General features: G+C 34.3%; 1 protein-coding gene across 1 annotated transcript in view; it reads right to left on the bottom strand.

Moving 5' to 3' along the window:
- LOC106465436 (neuron navigator 3-like) overlaps positions 1 to 18,813 on the bottom strand; it is a 140,296-nt gene that overhangs the window by 11,403 nt on the left and 110,080 nt on the right. Inside the window, exons 11-16 of the mRNA XM_022393335.1 lie at positions 5,620 to 5,703; positions 4,942 to 5,050; positions 4,646 to 4,791; positions 4,100 to 4,287; positions 1,072 to 1,225; positions 529 to 688 (exon numbers count right to left, since the gene is read on the bottom strand). Of these exons, the coding sequence (XP_022249043.1) occupies positions 529 to 688; positions 1,072 to 1,225; positions 4,100 to 4,287; positions 4,646 to 4,791; positions 4,942 to 5,050; positions 5,620 to 5,703 (841 nt within the window). The remainder of the gene's footprint in view (positions 1 to 528; positions 689 to 1,071; positions 1,226 to 4,099; positions 4,288 to 4,645; positions 4,792 to 4,941; positions 5,051 to 5,619; positions 5,704 to 18,813) is intronic.

The raw sequence follows: 18,813 nt of genomic DNA, 5'->3' as shown, positions 1-18,813 counted from the left end.
TTATTAACTTGTACTTAAGTTTTTTTTAGTTCTTTGTGATCTACAAAGGTAGCTTGATTTGATCAGAAGTCAAAATTTCTAAAAACTTATTTGAGCTTATAATAACTTTTCATAAAACACATAATTTACTGATTATTAAGAAGCCAAATAAAATCACTGATTGAACATACATATTATGTTTTGTTTTAACTCCAAAAGTAAAAACTTCAGTGATCTCTAGTTGTGTGGCTGCAAGTTGCTGAAAGAAATATTTACCCAAAAAATTATCATTACATGCTACTTAAAGGTAAGATTATTTATTTTCTGATGTCTAAACTTAACTTTACTCACATCTGAAGATAATATTTTTATATCATTGCAAATTTTTATCTTTGACTTAAGCTTAAGTTAAAAAATTAGGTCTTACACACTTCATCATTTATAATTACATTCTCAGTCAAAGCAACTGTATCACCTAACTACTTCTATTCATACTGTCAGAAATGGGAGCAAATAATACATGATAGTTTCTGGTTTGTTGCTGCTTACCAACACTAGGGGCTACTGACTGTTCTGAGGCACTTAGTCTTTTTTCTAGACTCTCCACACTATTCCTGAATGGTATTGAGCTCTGAGATGAGTTTAAAGATTTATTGACCATAAGTCGCTGTAGTTGTTCATTATCTTGTTTTAGGTTCATCATTTCATTCTGTAATTAATGGAATATAACAATTCACTGTTAGTTGAAAATAATATCATACTAATCTATGCTACATCTTGAGATATTCTAGTACTTTGCAAGTTCAAATCAATTACACAATTATATTTTGTACAGAATGTGGGTAAAAACAATTTAATATCCAATTAATGAATGGCATTTTATGAAAGCTTCATGAAACTATTACCTGACAAAAATAACACTTCTTATAAACAGGTATAATTTTCTGAGTGTTTTATTAACAAAAGAAGTGTACTTTGTATGTGTGTTCTAATAACACAAAATATTGATAAAGTGAAAAGCATGTCGAAGAGTTTTAGAGTCCATTAATTATGTTACTAAGCATACTTAGAATGTCATGAAATGCAACTCACTTTCATTTTATTCACAGTATCTTTTAAACTTTCGAGCTGATGAGCTGAGGTTAAAGCTTCGAGACGAATATCCGTCAGAATCATGTCTTTCTCCCGCAGCTGCTTTTTTAAATCTTTGACAATCTCTGGAGTTCTTTCTTCTTTTTCATAAAGGCTGAAAATATAGTCGAGAAATTATAATAGCTGCATATAACAAAATGATGTTAAAACAAAGCTTTCATTCTGCAGAAATAAAATCACATGTATGTATTAACTGAATTATAAACTTGCATCCTATATTTAATTAGGTCTCATCATACCTGGTTGGCTTTCTGGATACAGTTTAGCCCCTTTTGTTAGGGGAGAAAGTGATCTGAGTCCACCTGTTTGGTACTGTTAGCTACAAAATTTTGGAAGGAGTTTGCAGACAAACAAATAAATTCACATTCAACATGAGGAGTGGATTTTTATAAGTTGATAAACCTGATTTTGATACAAGATTTTGTATTCATGGCCCTTCTTGGGATCCTGGGAGTGCCATGTTTGAAACTAGATGCACATGCTCAGGTACTACAGTCAGGTGTTGTAATGGAATTTTGTTCAGTTATGAAACATTTGTTTGGGGGTAGCTATAAAAATAATTGGGGATAATGGAGGGGCTTGATCAGATCAATAAATCAGTTCCTCTATGAACCCCAGACTGCAAGTATTTTATGCTAGTCTCTGTCAGTGTTCACACATTTTCTGATTAATTATTACACTGTTATATTAGTATACATTGTACTAACATACAGCAGATGCAGTGTGTTATCGTTTGGTTTTAAGTGAATTTTAATGCCACATATTTCTGGAGTTTTGTTTTTAAATACAAAATAAAAAACATATATGTACTTCAGTCAGATAAAAATATTATGGATTTACAAAATACACATACAGTGAAAAGTACCTAAATAGATGAGCAATACCTACAAAACATTGTCAATAAGATGATAATGAAATACAAACTCAACTTATTTTCAACCATAAACAGAAGCTTCACACTAACCTAGAACAGGCTTCCAATTTCAGACATTTAATTATTCTAAGTATAACTGTTTAGCTTATAATATCATCTATTCCAACTTGCAAAAGAAAAAACATCTTGATCACAGATCCACCTTGAATGTTTTGTCCAATAAAATTGACTGGCTATTTTATTAGGGCTCCTAGTTAATACTGGTTTGGACTATCTTTTGCTGTGATAAAAGCCTGGATTCTATCTGTTATAGACTCCAGACGATAATAGTAAGCATATAGTTTGGTTATAATCCATTTGTTGAGGAGTGTGATTTGTAATTAGCAGAGGATTATGGTAGCAAATGGGATGTTCAAGTTAATCTCAAAGATGATCAATAAGATTCAGATCTCGTAACTGTCATGCTCTGTTAATTAATTATGGGCATTATTAGCATGGTGGATTGTTGCATTTTCCTCTTTGAAAAGCCCTTGTCAGGAGGGTGGAAATGCAGCATTATAGGCATGATTGACAATAACATTCAAGTATATCCTTATTGTTTTTTGTCTTTAAAAGGGAATCATAGAACCCAATCCCTGCTACAAGAGATTTCCTCACACGGTTACATCAACTCCAGCAGCTTCTACTGGTGAAACAAGATAAGAAAAATCAATCGTTTCATTTCTCCGTATCTTATTATTAGTACAGAAAAACAACAGTTACATTAAAGTGGTTTATCAAACCACATTTCTGATAATTTAATATCTACAGCTTATGATGCTCTAAGCACCACTGAAACCATTCTTTCCTGGTTTAATCTGATATAAACAGTTTTTGGACTAATTCTTGGCTGCTATATGGATGTTTTTTTAATATATTTTGCATGGTGTGATTGGAGATAGTTGATCACGTGAGCCCTGATCATTGTTGAAGAAATCAGTCAACTAAGACACAGCATGATGCCTGTTAAGTTTGACAAGCCTGTCCACTCATTTTTTATTTCTGTTTCTAGGATTTTTAAATATACCTCTGGTGAAATACATTTCCCCTAGGATGTAGTAATTCTAAATTGAGTTTTCTTTATAATCAACCTGTATTACGAACCAAGTTTGGCATAATATATAGGAAAAATACTTTAAACTCTATAACACTGATTTGAAGACTCATATTTGCCTTTATAAGCAGAGAGTACCCAGCTTTTTCCAACAAAGCATTATTATAAGGCTTTAACATCAGTGTGACCTTAGGTATTAATTGATATATTTTGTTTTTACTTTTTATACAGAATTAGGACTTCACTTCCATCACTTGACCAACTTCAGAAACAAAAATTTCATACACTAATACTTGATTAACTTTAATGTCCTTGTTATGCATAAAGGTCAGGATGACCTTAAGGTAACAAGGACATTAAAGTTAATGAAGTTCTGCCAACAGAATAAGGTTTTAACCTTTAAGAATAATCAAAATAAAAACATATTTTAGAAGAAAGTAGAAGAAAAACAGTTTGAGCTCTGGTGAGTTTAACTTTCATAAAATTAGGTTCTGATAGCAATATGGCATTCAGACACACTGATGTTCAAAAGATAAACTTGCCTATCAACAAAATGCAGGTTTAGGACTGTTAAGTGAAGAACAAATCAAACAGATAGCAAAGGAAATATTCAAAATGATGTGTCAATTATGTATTTACTAGCCAGCCTCTGTTTATGTTATGACTTCTCATTGACTACGGAGACTGGAATTAAGCTTTCCTAATATGTGTGGACAAGATTAGGACAGGAAGAATTATACTTTACTGCACTTTCAAGTCAGATAAACGGATCCAAGCATGGTATTTCTTAATCCATAGATTTCGTACGTCAATGACTATTTACTATTCAAAAAGACATATTCAAGGGAGAAAGCTTTCAACTCGTACTAACTTGTAAAAATAAGTGTCACCTCTTGAGATGGGCTTGAGTAGACAGATGCATGGGGCCAAATTTAAACAGGTTTGTACATGCAAAATATACGTACAAACAATTTTAATAAAACTAAGCTGGTTACACTTACGCTGACGATGAATGAGAAGACTTCAATGATTGGCCTGCAATACCACCATTCATTGGATGAGGACCTAGCAGAGGAGAATTTGGCGTAGAAGAATCCGACTGGATATGTTTCAAGTCCTCAACGTCCGATACGGAACCGTTTTTGTTCTTTTTACTTCGAGAAAAAGCCTTACTGAACGAACTGCGCAGCTATAATAAAAAGAGCCCACAAATTTTTCAGAATAAATACTGAAAAAGGGTTTTTAATCATAAGATATTCTGTAGAAAGTCTCGTAAAACAATACATTACGGTTGTTTTTGAAAGATAAAAAAACGATCACCCTATGTGAAGTCACCTGCTGTGGCACTATTTCTTAATAAAACAAGTAACTAATAACAATATTTTATACATGATTAGGCAAAAGTTACTGTCAACGCACCCAACGTTTTTGTATTCATATAACTTATAAACAAACGTCATGTAGAGGTAAACGGTTACCACAACACTTGAAACATTTTCTATGTGTAAAAATACATTGGTATGTTATTTTGTATGTAATGAACTAACCCAGCCTTTCTTCTTCTTCTTTCCTTTACTGCCAGTAATATCAGATCTCATAGAACTTCCACTTGTTCCGCTGCAAGCACTTGACTGGGAATTTACGCTTGATACAGAATCAGTAGATAATTGCCTTGACATTTTACCTTGCATAGCTGAAAATAAACAAGTTGTACAAGTTAAAAAAACCAAAAAAACCTTTGTTCTTCATGATTTATACATACAATGGTTAATAATTCAATAGTCATACTTGATTTATCATTCTTTATAATTTTTATATTTATAAAATATCAATGTAGTCTTACTTCTTTGAACTGCTTGCATTGATTGTAGCGCCATCTTGGTAAGACCAGCTTCTGCACTTTGTTTTTTTAGAGCCTCAATAGTGTTTCGCAGTTCTCCAAGCTCAGAGTCCTGTTAAAAATATTCCACATATAAATCAAATATCCTATGTTTTGTAAGATACATACGAGCATATATTTTTCATTATTTATTTTTATTTTTTAAAAGTAAGTCAAAAATTTGGAAACTGGAATATGAACAAAGATCAGGTTTTACGTATTCTACATGAAAAGCAGATACGTCGCTAAGTGCTTAAAAGATTAGGGGCTCAGGCCCATAGGCGCGAGAATTTTCGGCGTTTCAGTACAATATCGATCTTGGTTTTCTATTCTGATTTTTCAAGACACCAACTGGGGATTCGGGGCACTGTCAACTAGAATCGAGGCAAGAGCTGCGTATGCCAGTGCCCAGCAACGCCTCTGATAAAAAGTACAAAGCATAATATACAAATGATTAGGTAAGTTTGTTTTAACACACAATAACAATATGCATAAAAAGATAATCTAACCATTTTTTTGTAACCGAAGTGATATGGAACTAATGGATATTAACGAAAATTTGAGTTTTCCTACCCATATATTAAGCTCAGACTAAACCCAATGCTTAGTTATTATCCACGTATTAGATTATATTAAACCCACCTTTTGTTCAGCCGATGCAGTAAGGTGTTGAAGTCGGCCAGTCATGTTGGAAAGACTTTGCTCAAATGCTGCAACCATGTGAGCCTATGAAAACAAAAGTAAAACAATAGTAACAGGCAATAACACATGAAAAGTTCGAGTAAATGCTCATTTTAGTGCCCTTTAGCTCTACATATACCTTAATCCCAAAGAGCGGGTTTCACACACAAACACACATATATATTTTCAGATGTGGAAAACTTCACATTAACCAGTTATTTAGAGTCAATATTAAGTAGAAAAACGAAACCTATTCCAATCATATTGGGGGAATAGAAACAATGAGAAAAACAGTTCTTTTGTTTTGTTTCTGAAATTAATTGCTTAAAATTAAGTGTGAATAAATTGATTCTTTTTCACAATTAACCCATTTAAACTTGGATTTGTGCTGTTAAGTCCACAAGTTTGATATATGTAAACAGATCTTGCGTAGGCCCTCCAAGTGGTCGCATCAATGAGACGAGACATAACAGGGAAGTAGGTATACTAGAGTTCCAACTATATCACCGATCACTTCGAAACTCCAAGAGATCATCGAGTTTTTGATCGTTATAGATTAAGTATGGCCGTATCATTCCTTCAGAAGCCTTCATAGATCATGTGATTTGCCTAGTTTTTAGCCTGAAGTCCACCCAATGCAAATGTTTGGTGATTTATCATGTTTACCTTAGATTGTTTCGCAGAACACTTCCAATTTTAGCAGCTTCCCGTACCCCCAAAGTCTTTATTTATTTTTCCAAAGTTAATTAGTAGTTAATTAAGTCAATTTTGCAAAACGAAACTTAGGGCATTTTGACACATTGGTATTTTGTAAATAATATTCTGTTGTATTACAGAGAGCTAAATGAGAACAGATCCGATACACAAATATTTACTGCAAAGAAAAACGTTTTTACCTTTCTATCCATCAATTTATTACAATATCTGACATATATCAAGGACCGTCGTTAAAGAGAATAAACAACAAAACAAAGCTAAACCTCATTTAGCCAGAAGCTGCTAGAAAGAAATTTAATTCTGTCAGTTTATTGCCATGCTAAACAACCGAACTCTGTGAAGAATCACTTTACCAACAACAGTACATTTTATCAAGAGATGATGCAAGTTTCAATGTCTTATTCTTATTACTGTTGCAGTTCAGTTCAGTAGTAGTTGCACTATCAAAATTTAGCTACATAGTATTTCACGTGATGGAGTTTATACGTACTAGAGTAAGTGACTGACTCACTTGAAAGTCACAGTTCATGGGTTTTTCACCTTTCCCGGTACTTTCGCACTCCAGGGAACTAAGGATATACGTTCCTTGAGAGTTTACTAATCTACTAGAATCTAAGGCAATTTGACACCACCAACCGAGGGGCTATGTGGATCCAGAAGAATGGCACCGGTAAATAAAATCGAACAAGTTCAAGACAGTCATTTGTCATTGTCGTTTCTATAGATCTCAAAGAACTACTGTGCATGGGTCATTCTGGTAATAAAAACTCAAGAATCTCGCAGTATTTTATAGGTTAAAAAGGAGAGGTGAAAGAAACATACAAACGTTAAGAGTTCCATTATAGATAGTTACTATGGATAAATTATTTTTACGTCTTTTATTTCTTTTACGAATTCACTTGCTATGGAATAACTGTAAGGTTCACTATCTGAACTACAGTATGTATAGATTTCTTGGCCTAACTCCACCGATTGTGTATCTGCTTCAGATAAAGAATGATAAATAGATTTTTTGTAAGTTGCGCACGCCATTTTCAGACTCGAAAACTAGATATAAAACATTAGGTTTGGTGTAGTGGTAGTAGTTACAAATATCGTGCGTCGAATTAGAAATATATATATACACAATAAAAGATAAACTCCTATTCATACGTTTACGAAGTAGTTGAACAACGTAAAAATAACTACGAAATATTTAAAAGTTCTATTTTATTTTGCCAACTAGGATTTTGTTGTTCGTACATAATGGAACGAGCAGACACAAAATTGTAAGACGTTTTAACGTTTCCCAGCTAATCTCCAAAGTTATCTCTCTATTAATCACAACCATGACGGTAACCCTAAATTCGTGACTTAGCCAAGCCCTAGAGACAACTTGCACTTCTTAAAAACCACAGAAGCGTTCCATACAGTTTAATTCAAAAAGATACTTAGATTTTAAATGTAGGACCAAAAATACAAGGAAATGTAATTTCAGAACTCATGAAACGTCTCAAATAATTAATAAAATACGATCTTATTTCGTAGCCATAGTTGGAGTATTATCACAAACCATCTGGTCTATGCCCTCTAGTTTATACCTTCAAACTAGGTATCGTTTTCAATACGAAATAATACTTAAACATTGACTAACAAGGGCATTTTGAAATACATCATGTAAATAATAAAAAAATAACAAAATGCGTTATTTGTTATGTAATAATATTAGTTTTTTATGTATTGTTTATTTGTTCCAAAGTTCACGTCAGCTAAAGTTTTAGGTATCACACATGACTTTAAATTAAATTGAAAAACCCATATTAACCAGATTCGAACCAAAATGTGGAGACGAGCAAATTATGTCAAGAGCCTGTAAGGTAACAATTCAGGAACTTCACCACAGAACATTATTAAAATATACAAACAACATATACGACCAATAAACGAATATGTTAGTCGAGCATGGATAAACATATCACCAACCCCAAATCAAAAGACGATTACAACCTATACAACAGTCAACACTAATCAAAAGACAATTACAACCAATACAACAGTCAACACTAATCAAAAGACGATTACAACCAATACAACAGTGAACACTAATCAAAAGACGATTACAACCAATACAACAGTCAACACTAATCAAAAGACGATTACAACCAATACAACAGTCAACACTAATCAAAAGACGACTACAACCAATACAACAGTCAACACTAATCAAAAGACGACTACAACCAATACAACAGTGAACACTAATCAAAAGACGACTACAACCAATACAACAGTGAACACTAATCAAAAGACGACTACAACCAATACAACAGTGAACACTAATCAAAAGACGACTACAACCAATACAACAGTGAACACTAATCAAAAGACGATTACAACCAATACAACAGTCAACACTAATCAAAAGACGATTACAACCAATACAACACTCGATACTCACTGCAGCACACGTTCAAATTACCTACACAGATATTCAGACGATAAACGACAGGCTCTTACATAGTTCAAATAATTATTTTAATAAAAATATGAATAAAAACGAGTTACTGATGTCACTGTCTTGCTATATCACACATGATAAAAATATACCTAAGTACCTCTCTCCAGTTAGTATGTACTTTAAGAGTAACAGCAAGCAACCTTATGCTAGACTTTAAATATAAAAATCATTTACCTAGTTTATAATAAAAAAAGTATTAATTAGGGTATTTATGTCTAATACTCTTGTCATGAATTAGTGAAATGAATGTGTCGCGATATACAGGACTGTTTGTCATGTGTAAGACTATACACACCAAGCGAAGAAATGTATATTCCGATACAAAATGCTACAAGTTGTATATAAATGAACATGGCTTTGAAAGGAGTCGTTGTAACTTAAAGGCTGTAAACAGGACACAACCCTCACATATAATTCGTTTAGCATTTAGCAGACACGATGGTGTATTTTGCACCATGATTGCAACTGTGCAGGAGAGAGGAAGAGGTCTTCGATAGAATCTAACCTTCTGAGATCCTGACAAGAGGATCTAAATCCCAATCCAAAGATCCACAGTACAAAAAATGTGGAAAATAGCTTTGCATGTTGGATTTCGGGCTCTTGTTCAGACCGAATAATGGGGTTTGACCATTAATCTTGTACAGAACCCACAACTCCAAAAGTGCGAATCGGGAGTTTTTTTTTTCTTTTAAGTAACCGGATACAAGCCACAGATCCCCAGCTCCACAGTCCAACAAACTAACCACTGTGCCACGCTCGGCCTTGGAAAATAACAATTCGATATTCCCACCACCTTATAAATAAACTCACACTTGATATGTAGTAGTTTAAGCGATTCGTTATGCAACATCTGGCTTGCACTATATATTCATATTAGTAGTTAATTCACCAAAAACCTTGGAGCAGGAGTGTTAAGAGATCATTTTATAGTGTTTGTAAGTTTAAATCAACTTCGAAAGATCGTGCGCTAACTATATTTTTAGCACTGAAGTTCAAATTAAGACAGATTACGATTTTCTTTTATAAACAGGATATGAACCACGGATCCCCAGCTTTGATTCATTCTCAAGTCTACATGGTAGCCACCAGAAGTTGCGACTCACGAACATTGCAAATGGTGAGAGATGGTTGCCAAGTGCATTAGCTCTGGAAGTACCCGTGCGAAAATGAAGCGCGCTTCACAGCCATAACGAGATACACATCTGATGGTTGGGTTAATGTTTTTAAATTTAATTCACAAGAGAAATAACCTCGCTTTCATGTTTAATACACACATTTATCAACCACGTTACTGACCTACGTCAATGTTTTCTATGCGTAATCGAACGTAAACGTAGGCTAGATCAAACTTTAGAAACGGTTTTATTCAATTTGGATTAGGTTTAAAGTTTGACGAGTAATTTTTGTATGATTCAGCACGACTTTCCGTGTCTTTTCATGTTGTACGGATAATTATATTGTTTTGTTATGAAACAATAACATTAGCACAAGAATGCTTGAATTTCGAAAACATTTCTCCCTCTCTCTCTCTCTTTCTTCTTTCTATCTGTGTAGTGCCGCCAAAAACACTTAAATATCCAAAAGAAAAGTAATACTTAACATTCATAAGTTATCACACGCTGAAGTATATATTTTTGTTGTTGTTAAGTGAATATGATCAGTCATATTTATTCGACTGGTATCTTTAGTTTGGTTTTAACTCTAAACGAAAAACAGTTAGAAAGGGGGATAACAAAGTCGAGGAGGCTGAGATCTACGAATTAAAAGCAAGGGTGAGATTTGGTTTATTCATAAGTCCACGTGGGAGCCACCAAAAGGTGCGACCCACAAACATCGAAAATGGTGAGAAGGGGTTCCTAGATGCACAGCACTGGAACTACCTGTGTAAAAATGAAGTGTGCTTCACAGTCCTAACGAGATACACGATCTGATGGCTGAGTAAACATCGCAAAGAACATAAAGCTCAGGACCGCTACCTTAATTGGCAAAATGAAACCTTGCCTGTTAAGATCACAAGATCCATGTATATTTATTAACTGCTTGCAAAATTAATTCCAAGGTCACAGAATTGAATTTCTTTCTTATACAAGAAGGTATGTTTTTCTTTAAGTGGATGTGGAGCGAAAATGTTGTGTTAAAGATGTGTTTGCAGCTAGGACTAAACCTTTATTTAACGTGGTACTAATAGAAACGTCAAATATCCTTTTTTTCATCAATGAACAGTAAAGAATTCCTTATAAACTGTTCTTATTTTAATTTGATATTTCGAACTTGCAACTTTTTTCTTTCAGAACTGAAATCCCACTTAGAATGTGCTCAAAACTAATCTGATTGCACGACAAAGATTTAGAAGAAAAACAAACGAAGTTACTACTCTTAACTTAAAAAACATAACCCTGTTGTGAGTACAGGCAAACAACTACTAGGAAAGGAAAGGAAAAAAGAAACATTTACTATGATTTTCTAGAATGTGTTTAGGACCATAGTTTGTGTGTTTTAGAACAATGTGTAAAAAAAAAAAGTCTGTTAAGCATGCAGTAAAATAAATAAATAGTTCATTCTAATTAATGTCAGTTATGAGGCAAAACAATATTTACTAGTCGAATAGGCATGTTTAAAGACAGTTTAGTCGACTGACAATTTTCTGAGATAAAAATAACTGTGAAACGATGCACAATGAATTAAACTTTAGTTAGGAGAATTTCACACTTACAAACTCCCTTGTTAGTAGAGGTTGACAAAAACACGGGACACTGGTTTTTAATCGAATCAGACTTAGTGACATTATAATGAATATTTTAGTATAAACTAAACAGTGACCTCCTTTTCTTCAAATTTTCAGCCTTCAATGATTGGCAAACTTAAGTATTATTTATGACCGCTGATTACAAGAAAATAAAATACTGCAACCAGTTGCTCGGTCATGATATCATGATTGTAGCTTTACACCACCGATTAAGACCCCTGCTGAATTACTGCTTTCGTAATTTGACGTCGCAATTAATTTGAAGCGCTCTACGTAAACCACAACCCATCGACTGTAAACTTTATCAGGGCTGTTATTCACAATATAAGCTTTATTGGGATATAAGATGAGATGAGAAGCCAGGGGACTTTCCACTCTATACAATACCTTAACTTTCTATTTAGCTTGAGACAATTATTAATGTGATAGGTTAGCAATGGATGATCAAATTATTGAGAGAGAAAGAGAGGGGGGGATTACTTTGTTTCTGTGTAGTTACAGGTTCGGTTTTCGTTAAATTTGACAATTTAATTAAAAACCTAAGTTACTGATATAATTCAACCTTTACCGAGACAAATATCAACTTTAAGCACTGTCATAAACATACTTTTATTTTAAAGTTTGATAACATAACGTCTAAGCTGATGAAACATGGCGCCTTAAAATGGAAATCACAAAAAGTTGAATGTTCATAACTTTTTTTTCACATCATTACCTGCGTCGAACGTATTTTGAGTAAGAGGTGTGTTTGTAACAATACCTAAACTTTGTTTTATGCCTGCCGTTTACGTGAGGACAATAGAAAATGACGCTATTAGAATTATCAGTCTTAGTTTAAATATCTTATAAATTACTTTGAAATATTTCTTTTCTTTTGAATTTCAGCGTTGAAATTGCTCACAGCTAATACTATTCGTTGGATGACAAACTACACATTCTCCCATTCTTTGTGTAGTGATCCAATAGAAATGTACACTTATTTCAAAGCTAGCTACAACTTTAATTTTTGTACGATTTATCTTAGACGTGATAAGAGTATTACCTAAAACCAGAACTTACTAGACCAATTTTAAACACTCAAGTACTCGCTCGACAAGTTTAACTAAATCCAGTTCTTGTAAGTATTATTTAACAAACTTAGGACTTTTATTACACGGCATATTCCTGTACATAGGAACGAAAAGTGTGACACCTACTGGCCTAGCTTGAATATTTATAACAAATAATTTCCTTATCATAGAGACAATTACCGTTTTACTAGATGTGCAAACTTGGCACTGTGAATTTTACAGATAAGTAAACTTATTCTAAATTGATAGATCTAATAACTTATCTTACATCCTTGTATTCTGTGTTTTGCCTTAACACCTACGAATTTTAGAAAATACGTTGTTTGTTTGTTGAATTTCCCGCAAAACTACGCGAGAGCTATCTGTACTAACCGTTCCTAATTTTGAAGTGATAGATTAAATCAACACCACCCACTACCAACTCTTGTGAAACAACTGCTACCAGATTGAATAGTGGGATTCGAAAGTCATTCTTATAAGACACTCACAGCCCCAAAGAACGAAGCCCGATATTGCTTTTCTTTGTTTAGGTGGAAATGGGACACGAACACTGAAATCTCGGTTCCACAATCCGCCCCAAGAAGGCGTTGAAAGAAAAAGTTTTGAATATTTTCGAAACGATCAAACTGTACTTTTCTCTATGTATTTCAACTTCTTGAAAATCTTCTGAATGCTCATTTTTGCAAGGAGTGTCTGAATACACACAGAAATGAGGTCACATCACCAGTTCGCGTACTGTGAACTGATTAGAAGTTTATCTTAAAAGACAACATTTTATTTTATTTCATAAACTTAACAATCACAACTCACACACACACTTTGTTACAGTGTACAATACTTTTGGAGGATAATTTATAATAGAAATGTCCAAAACAATGTATAATACTTTTACAGGGTGTCTGTAATATGAATGTCCGAGAGAATGATTAATAGATTTACAGGGTATGTGAAATAAAAAAATCTTGGGGGCTGTGAAATTGCAACCCGTAAATGTCCGATGTCCCACATAAGTGATCCAACATGGATTTGTGTTTGTGCGTGAATTGTAGAGCGGGAATAAAAATATAAAAAATTCTAAGTATTGACTAGTTGGCCAGTCACAGTAACAAAAGATGAAGAACGCTTAAAAGCAAAGCTGTATTAAAAGTATGTCAGATTAGGTGTTCTGGTAAATGTTTTTAATAAGCCACCATGGAAAGATGGAGTGGATGTGAAGACATTCTTAGTTAAATGGCTTGCTGAATGAAAGAGTGTGTTCATGGTACATTTTCTTCTTAATGGCTGTGTGTATGTGCTTTCGTGACAGTAACCAGATCCTCATGTGAAGACATACGATAGTTGTCCTACACAAAGACATAGCATGCCTTGTTTTTATTACAAAGACAGGGTCGTCTAGCGGCAGAGTACAAAAATGGCTTTTGGATATTGGCAAGAGTTTTATTATTATTATTATTGGACATCGAGGTCCGAAAGTAACTTACATGCAGTTTTTACAATACACATTACCATAACATTAGGGAACAATACAGTACCATGAAACAATTATTCTTGTATATAGTTAGATATTTTTTATCACCAAAATGGTGTGTTTTGGTCCAAAAAAAAAGGGGGACACTTCAAATTCTGTACTTATAGTAAGGTAGTGGCGATTGGAATCCAGTCGTTGTTACGATTAGTAGCCTAAAATATTTTATTATCATCATTTTAAATAACCAATACCAATTATAAATTTACCAGCATTCTACTAATCCTTTATTCGTCTTCTGAAGAGTCCTGAGGAGGACAGTCGACGAAGGCAAGATTCGAACTTGGGCATTTCTAGTTGAAAGATAAGGGGGATCGTATAGGCTATTAAAATTGACAGTGTAATAAGCTTAAACCATCCCCGACAGGTTAACAACAAAAAACAGTAAATAGGGTGTGCTCTAGAAAGTATTGGTATTTAGAATTTTCAACTTGAATAACGCCTTGTGCGACACTACAGGCTAAAAGCCGGGTCAGAGACATCTAGAGTCCGGATATAGTCATCCCTAATTTTGAATTAATGAACACAGCAGTCAGCAGCATCCTCTGCCAAAAGAACTCTATCCGACTTTGAACCAAGTAATGGAGCCGACTGTCACCCTTATAAGCACTCGTAGCCAAAAGGTTGGAGCTTGTCCAACGGCATCGTACCTCGGACCTAGAACCTTTCGGTCCACAGCTTGGCACTTTAATATTAGGTTGTCATGCTTTACTGTATGAAACCTGTAATGTGCGAAAGTTCTTTGAAAAATCCTACACACCAAGACAAATGCGGCAATTAGATAATGCGTAAAGCAGTGATACACAAACTCTTTTAGTCTGAGGCTCCCTTGGTGTGAATAAAAAGGTTGAGGCCTCCCAACCTATACAAATGCCTTAAAATGTGATTTTAAAATGCCCCCACTACTTTAGCATGGTGATTGAAAAATAGTGCCGTAGTAAAAACAATATCATCTACTTTCGACATACTGTATCATTTAATTAATTCAACATAATTTTTTTTTTATTGACTTGTTGTTTATTTAGAATTAAAATTAATTCAGCATTTTTGTTTTCGACCCATTTTTGGCGGCCCCCACTTTTGGAAACACTGGCTAAAACACTACAAGTTCAATACCAAATATCCCCAACCCCATAATAATTTTTTTGTCTCTCAGTTTGATTTTTCAGGTAGGCCTGATACTGTAATTTTACTTTAAATCCTAGAGTATGTTTCTTACACCAGATTTTGCTTCCCCCCCCCTTGGTAAGGGGTAACCATTACCTCTCCCTTTGACCCCACCCCACCTCAAGGCAGTGCGATATATAAATGATGATATCATTATTGTATTTTTAAAAGTTATATTTCAAATGAATCAAATGAATTATTTCAATATGTACAAGTTCTTATTTTGCATTCTTTGGTTACCATGAGACAGACTACAGTGTAAAAGGGATTTTGATAATAAGGCTACCGAAGACTTATCACAGAAATAGAAATCCACAGGAAGTCTGACGATAAAACTTTAACTTTTCTTTAGTTGGAGCTAACTGATTAATTACAATTGTTTTGATACTGGTACGAAAATAAACATTGATATACTACGAGAAACTCCCTGCACCCTTAAAACTATATGTACTTGCACAGGGTCCCCAAAAGTTTTCTGTTTCAAGAGTAAATAAAACCAAAATTAAGAGTAACAAATATTTTTATTTCTTGCTTTTTAAGTTCGTATGTCATGCAGTGTTGTAGCCTACAGAGTGCATAATGCTACTCGTGATTCATGGCATGCTAAAATTTTACTGACGTCACGACAGTATAAAAATGCAACGTTAAGCGTCCCGTATGTGACGTCATTTTATTGTCTACTGACAGCACACTACTGTAAAGTGGTGCAAGTAGTTAAAACAGGCGACCCTTCCAGTCAGCCTTCGGCCACCTTTTGGAGAAATAATTGTGATTTTTCCCAAGCCAAAGAAAGAATAATATTTTCTGCATAAAAGTACTTTAACCAAAGTATTAGTGATAAAAAACAATATTACGAATATGTTACAACTGACGGTAAACACTCCAAAATGTGCTTGCTTTAACATGCGGCAGCGTTTTATTCATGTTTATTTCATTCTCATTAATTTATTGTTTTATGATAAACATGAAACATTTTTTAACAAAACATATTACATAAAGTCGCATTTCTGTGAGATACGGTTGTATAATGTGTATGTGTTTTATTATTGTTATTATTATGTTACCACTTTATGATAATAAACAAGTATTCACCTATAACGACTATTTTGGAAATAGGTTCATTTCTCAAGGACCATATGGAGGACCTCTTTAAGAATTGTTACACTAAACTACGGAAGGACTGTATCTATAGCAGTCCTTAATTTTGAAGATATACATTAGAGGGAAGGCAGCACCCAAGTTCAACTTTTGGGCTGCTCTTGACTGAATGAGTAGTAGGATATGACTGTTACTCTTAAAACGCACTCACGCCTCCAACGTCCGCAGTACGTTTTCATGACAACAGGACGCGATCTAAAGTCCTCGGATTCACAGTCCGGGCACTCTACCCACTAGACCACGCCCCGCCTGATCATGTTGAGATACACGGAGACGTAATACTTTGTGGTATGTGAAAATTTTGCAGAAATAATTTTTAACAGCGATTCTTGGTTTAATTAATAAACTGGTGTTGTTGATATACAAGTTGGAGGTGATGGTGCTAAACATGGGCGCATTACGAAAGCAAAAGTTAATCCGAGCAAAGCCCTTGTGGCGGTGGGTGCTTCTGGCTGATTGGCTGCCCTCCTTATGGTCAGCAGCTCAAAGTTACGGAAGGATATCCGAATACCAAAGGGTCTCTGACCTGGCCGTTTAGCCCACGTGCGCAAGAAGTGCCATTCAGATTTGAAAATTCAAATTATTTCTGTAAATAAAACTTACCATGAGGACATTATCTATCGTACTGAAGAGTTATTACTTTCAGTCCGAACTTAACGTGAAAGATGGAAGTTTTACGCCAATAATAATATAACAATAAAGTATTCACGAATTTAACAAGAAACTTGCGCTTGTTTGTAATTAAGCACAAAGCTACACAATGGGTTTATCTGTGCTCTGCACACCACGGGTATTGAAACTGTTTCTAGCATTGCAAGTCCGAATACATATCGCTTGTAATTCCTCATTGTTTAGGGTTAATGATATCCCACACGCATGCGCTAGAGGAATAAATAAAAATAACCTGTTAGTTAGACTTTCAGGAACTGCTTTGTCAAGGTTCCGCCACATACAGTTCAGATAGTCATTCGTTTATATTACATATATTTCTCAGTTTTTGTTTCGTAAAACTGTAAATGTTGAACTCTAGGCACCGACTCTCAGGTGAAATATTAAATCGAGTCTAATGTGTGTCAAGGTGAGATGCACATGAATCATTCATTAGTCAACATGTCTCGAATTAACACTCGTTCATTACTACATAGTGCTATATCATATTCACGAAATTGTCAACATTTTCTGTTACTGGCACTAAATAAACATTAGATCATACTTAACGGTCCAATGATAGTAAGATTTTTGCAGATCCGAAAGATCATTTTGCACTCGCTTCCGTATATCGCTACTATTCAACAGCAGAACCAGGTCAATGACATTCTTTTACTGGTACCACTTTACAAACAGCTGGAATTTCATTTCAACTCTAACGTTCGTGTTTTTTTTTTAACCATTAAAAGGTTGGACAGCGTAATTCTTTATTCTAGCATAAACATCAAGATTTAGGTATAAGAAAATATAATTTTATGTCAATACATAAACTCCTTAATGTGTGACGTCACGTTAAAACATACTCGCCTATTGGCTGTAAACTATCACTATACTTCGCTGCAATAATAATACATAAAATAAATAATAATAATAATAAAGCGATTACCTAATGAAATAACGACAAGAAAATACAATAGTCTCTGTCAAATGTAATTACCAGTGATGTCTCGTCAAGCAAGCTACCTACACAGATCACAACTACCAATTAATGCTGTCAATGTTCTACGTTCGAAATTGTTTGTTTGTGTGTTTGCAGTTAAGCACAAAGCTACACAATGGGCTATCGGTGCTCTGCCCACCACGGGTATCGAAACCCGGTTTATAACGTTGTAAGTCCGCAGACATACCGCTGTGCCACTGGGTGGGGGCGAGTTCGAAATATGCAACTGTTAATTAGCAGCCTTGAGACTGCATGTAAGCAAACGCTTGGATATTGTGTGCGAACTGTTTTTGTGGTGGTGTTGAAGTTCCTGACTTTCAAATTTAAAATTTTCAATAAAAAGAAAAATCAATCCTCTCCGACTTAAAATATTAAACATAACTTAGAAATAAACTCAAATCTTATGTTGAATAAATTACACTTTTTCAAAGTTTATATATAGTTCATCTATCGTATAACAAGACTATTTAAGATAACTCTGAATGAAAGGAGCTATAGGCTAACAAGGAAATATCTTTATAAATTACAACGTGCACTGAAACGAGGCAGGCCACCCAAACCTACTAACAAACAGGGGGCGTCGTAATATACACGACGATCGAAGACTACGTACTTGCTTAACGAATG

Source organism: Limulus polyphemus, unplaced genomic scaffold, assembly GCF_000517525.1.
Source record: "Limulus polyphemus unplaced genomic scaffold, Limulus_polyphemus-2.1.2 Scaffold1943, whole genome shotgun sequence".
NCBI lineage: Eukaryota > Metazoa > Arthropoda > Merostomata > Xiphosura > Limulidae > Limulus > Limulus polyphemus.
The sequence above is the reverse complement of the archived record's forward strand: the minus strand, read 5'-3'. Positions and strand labels throughout refer to the sequence as shown.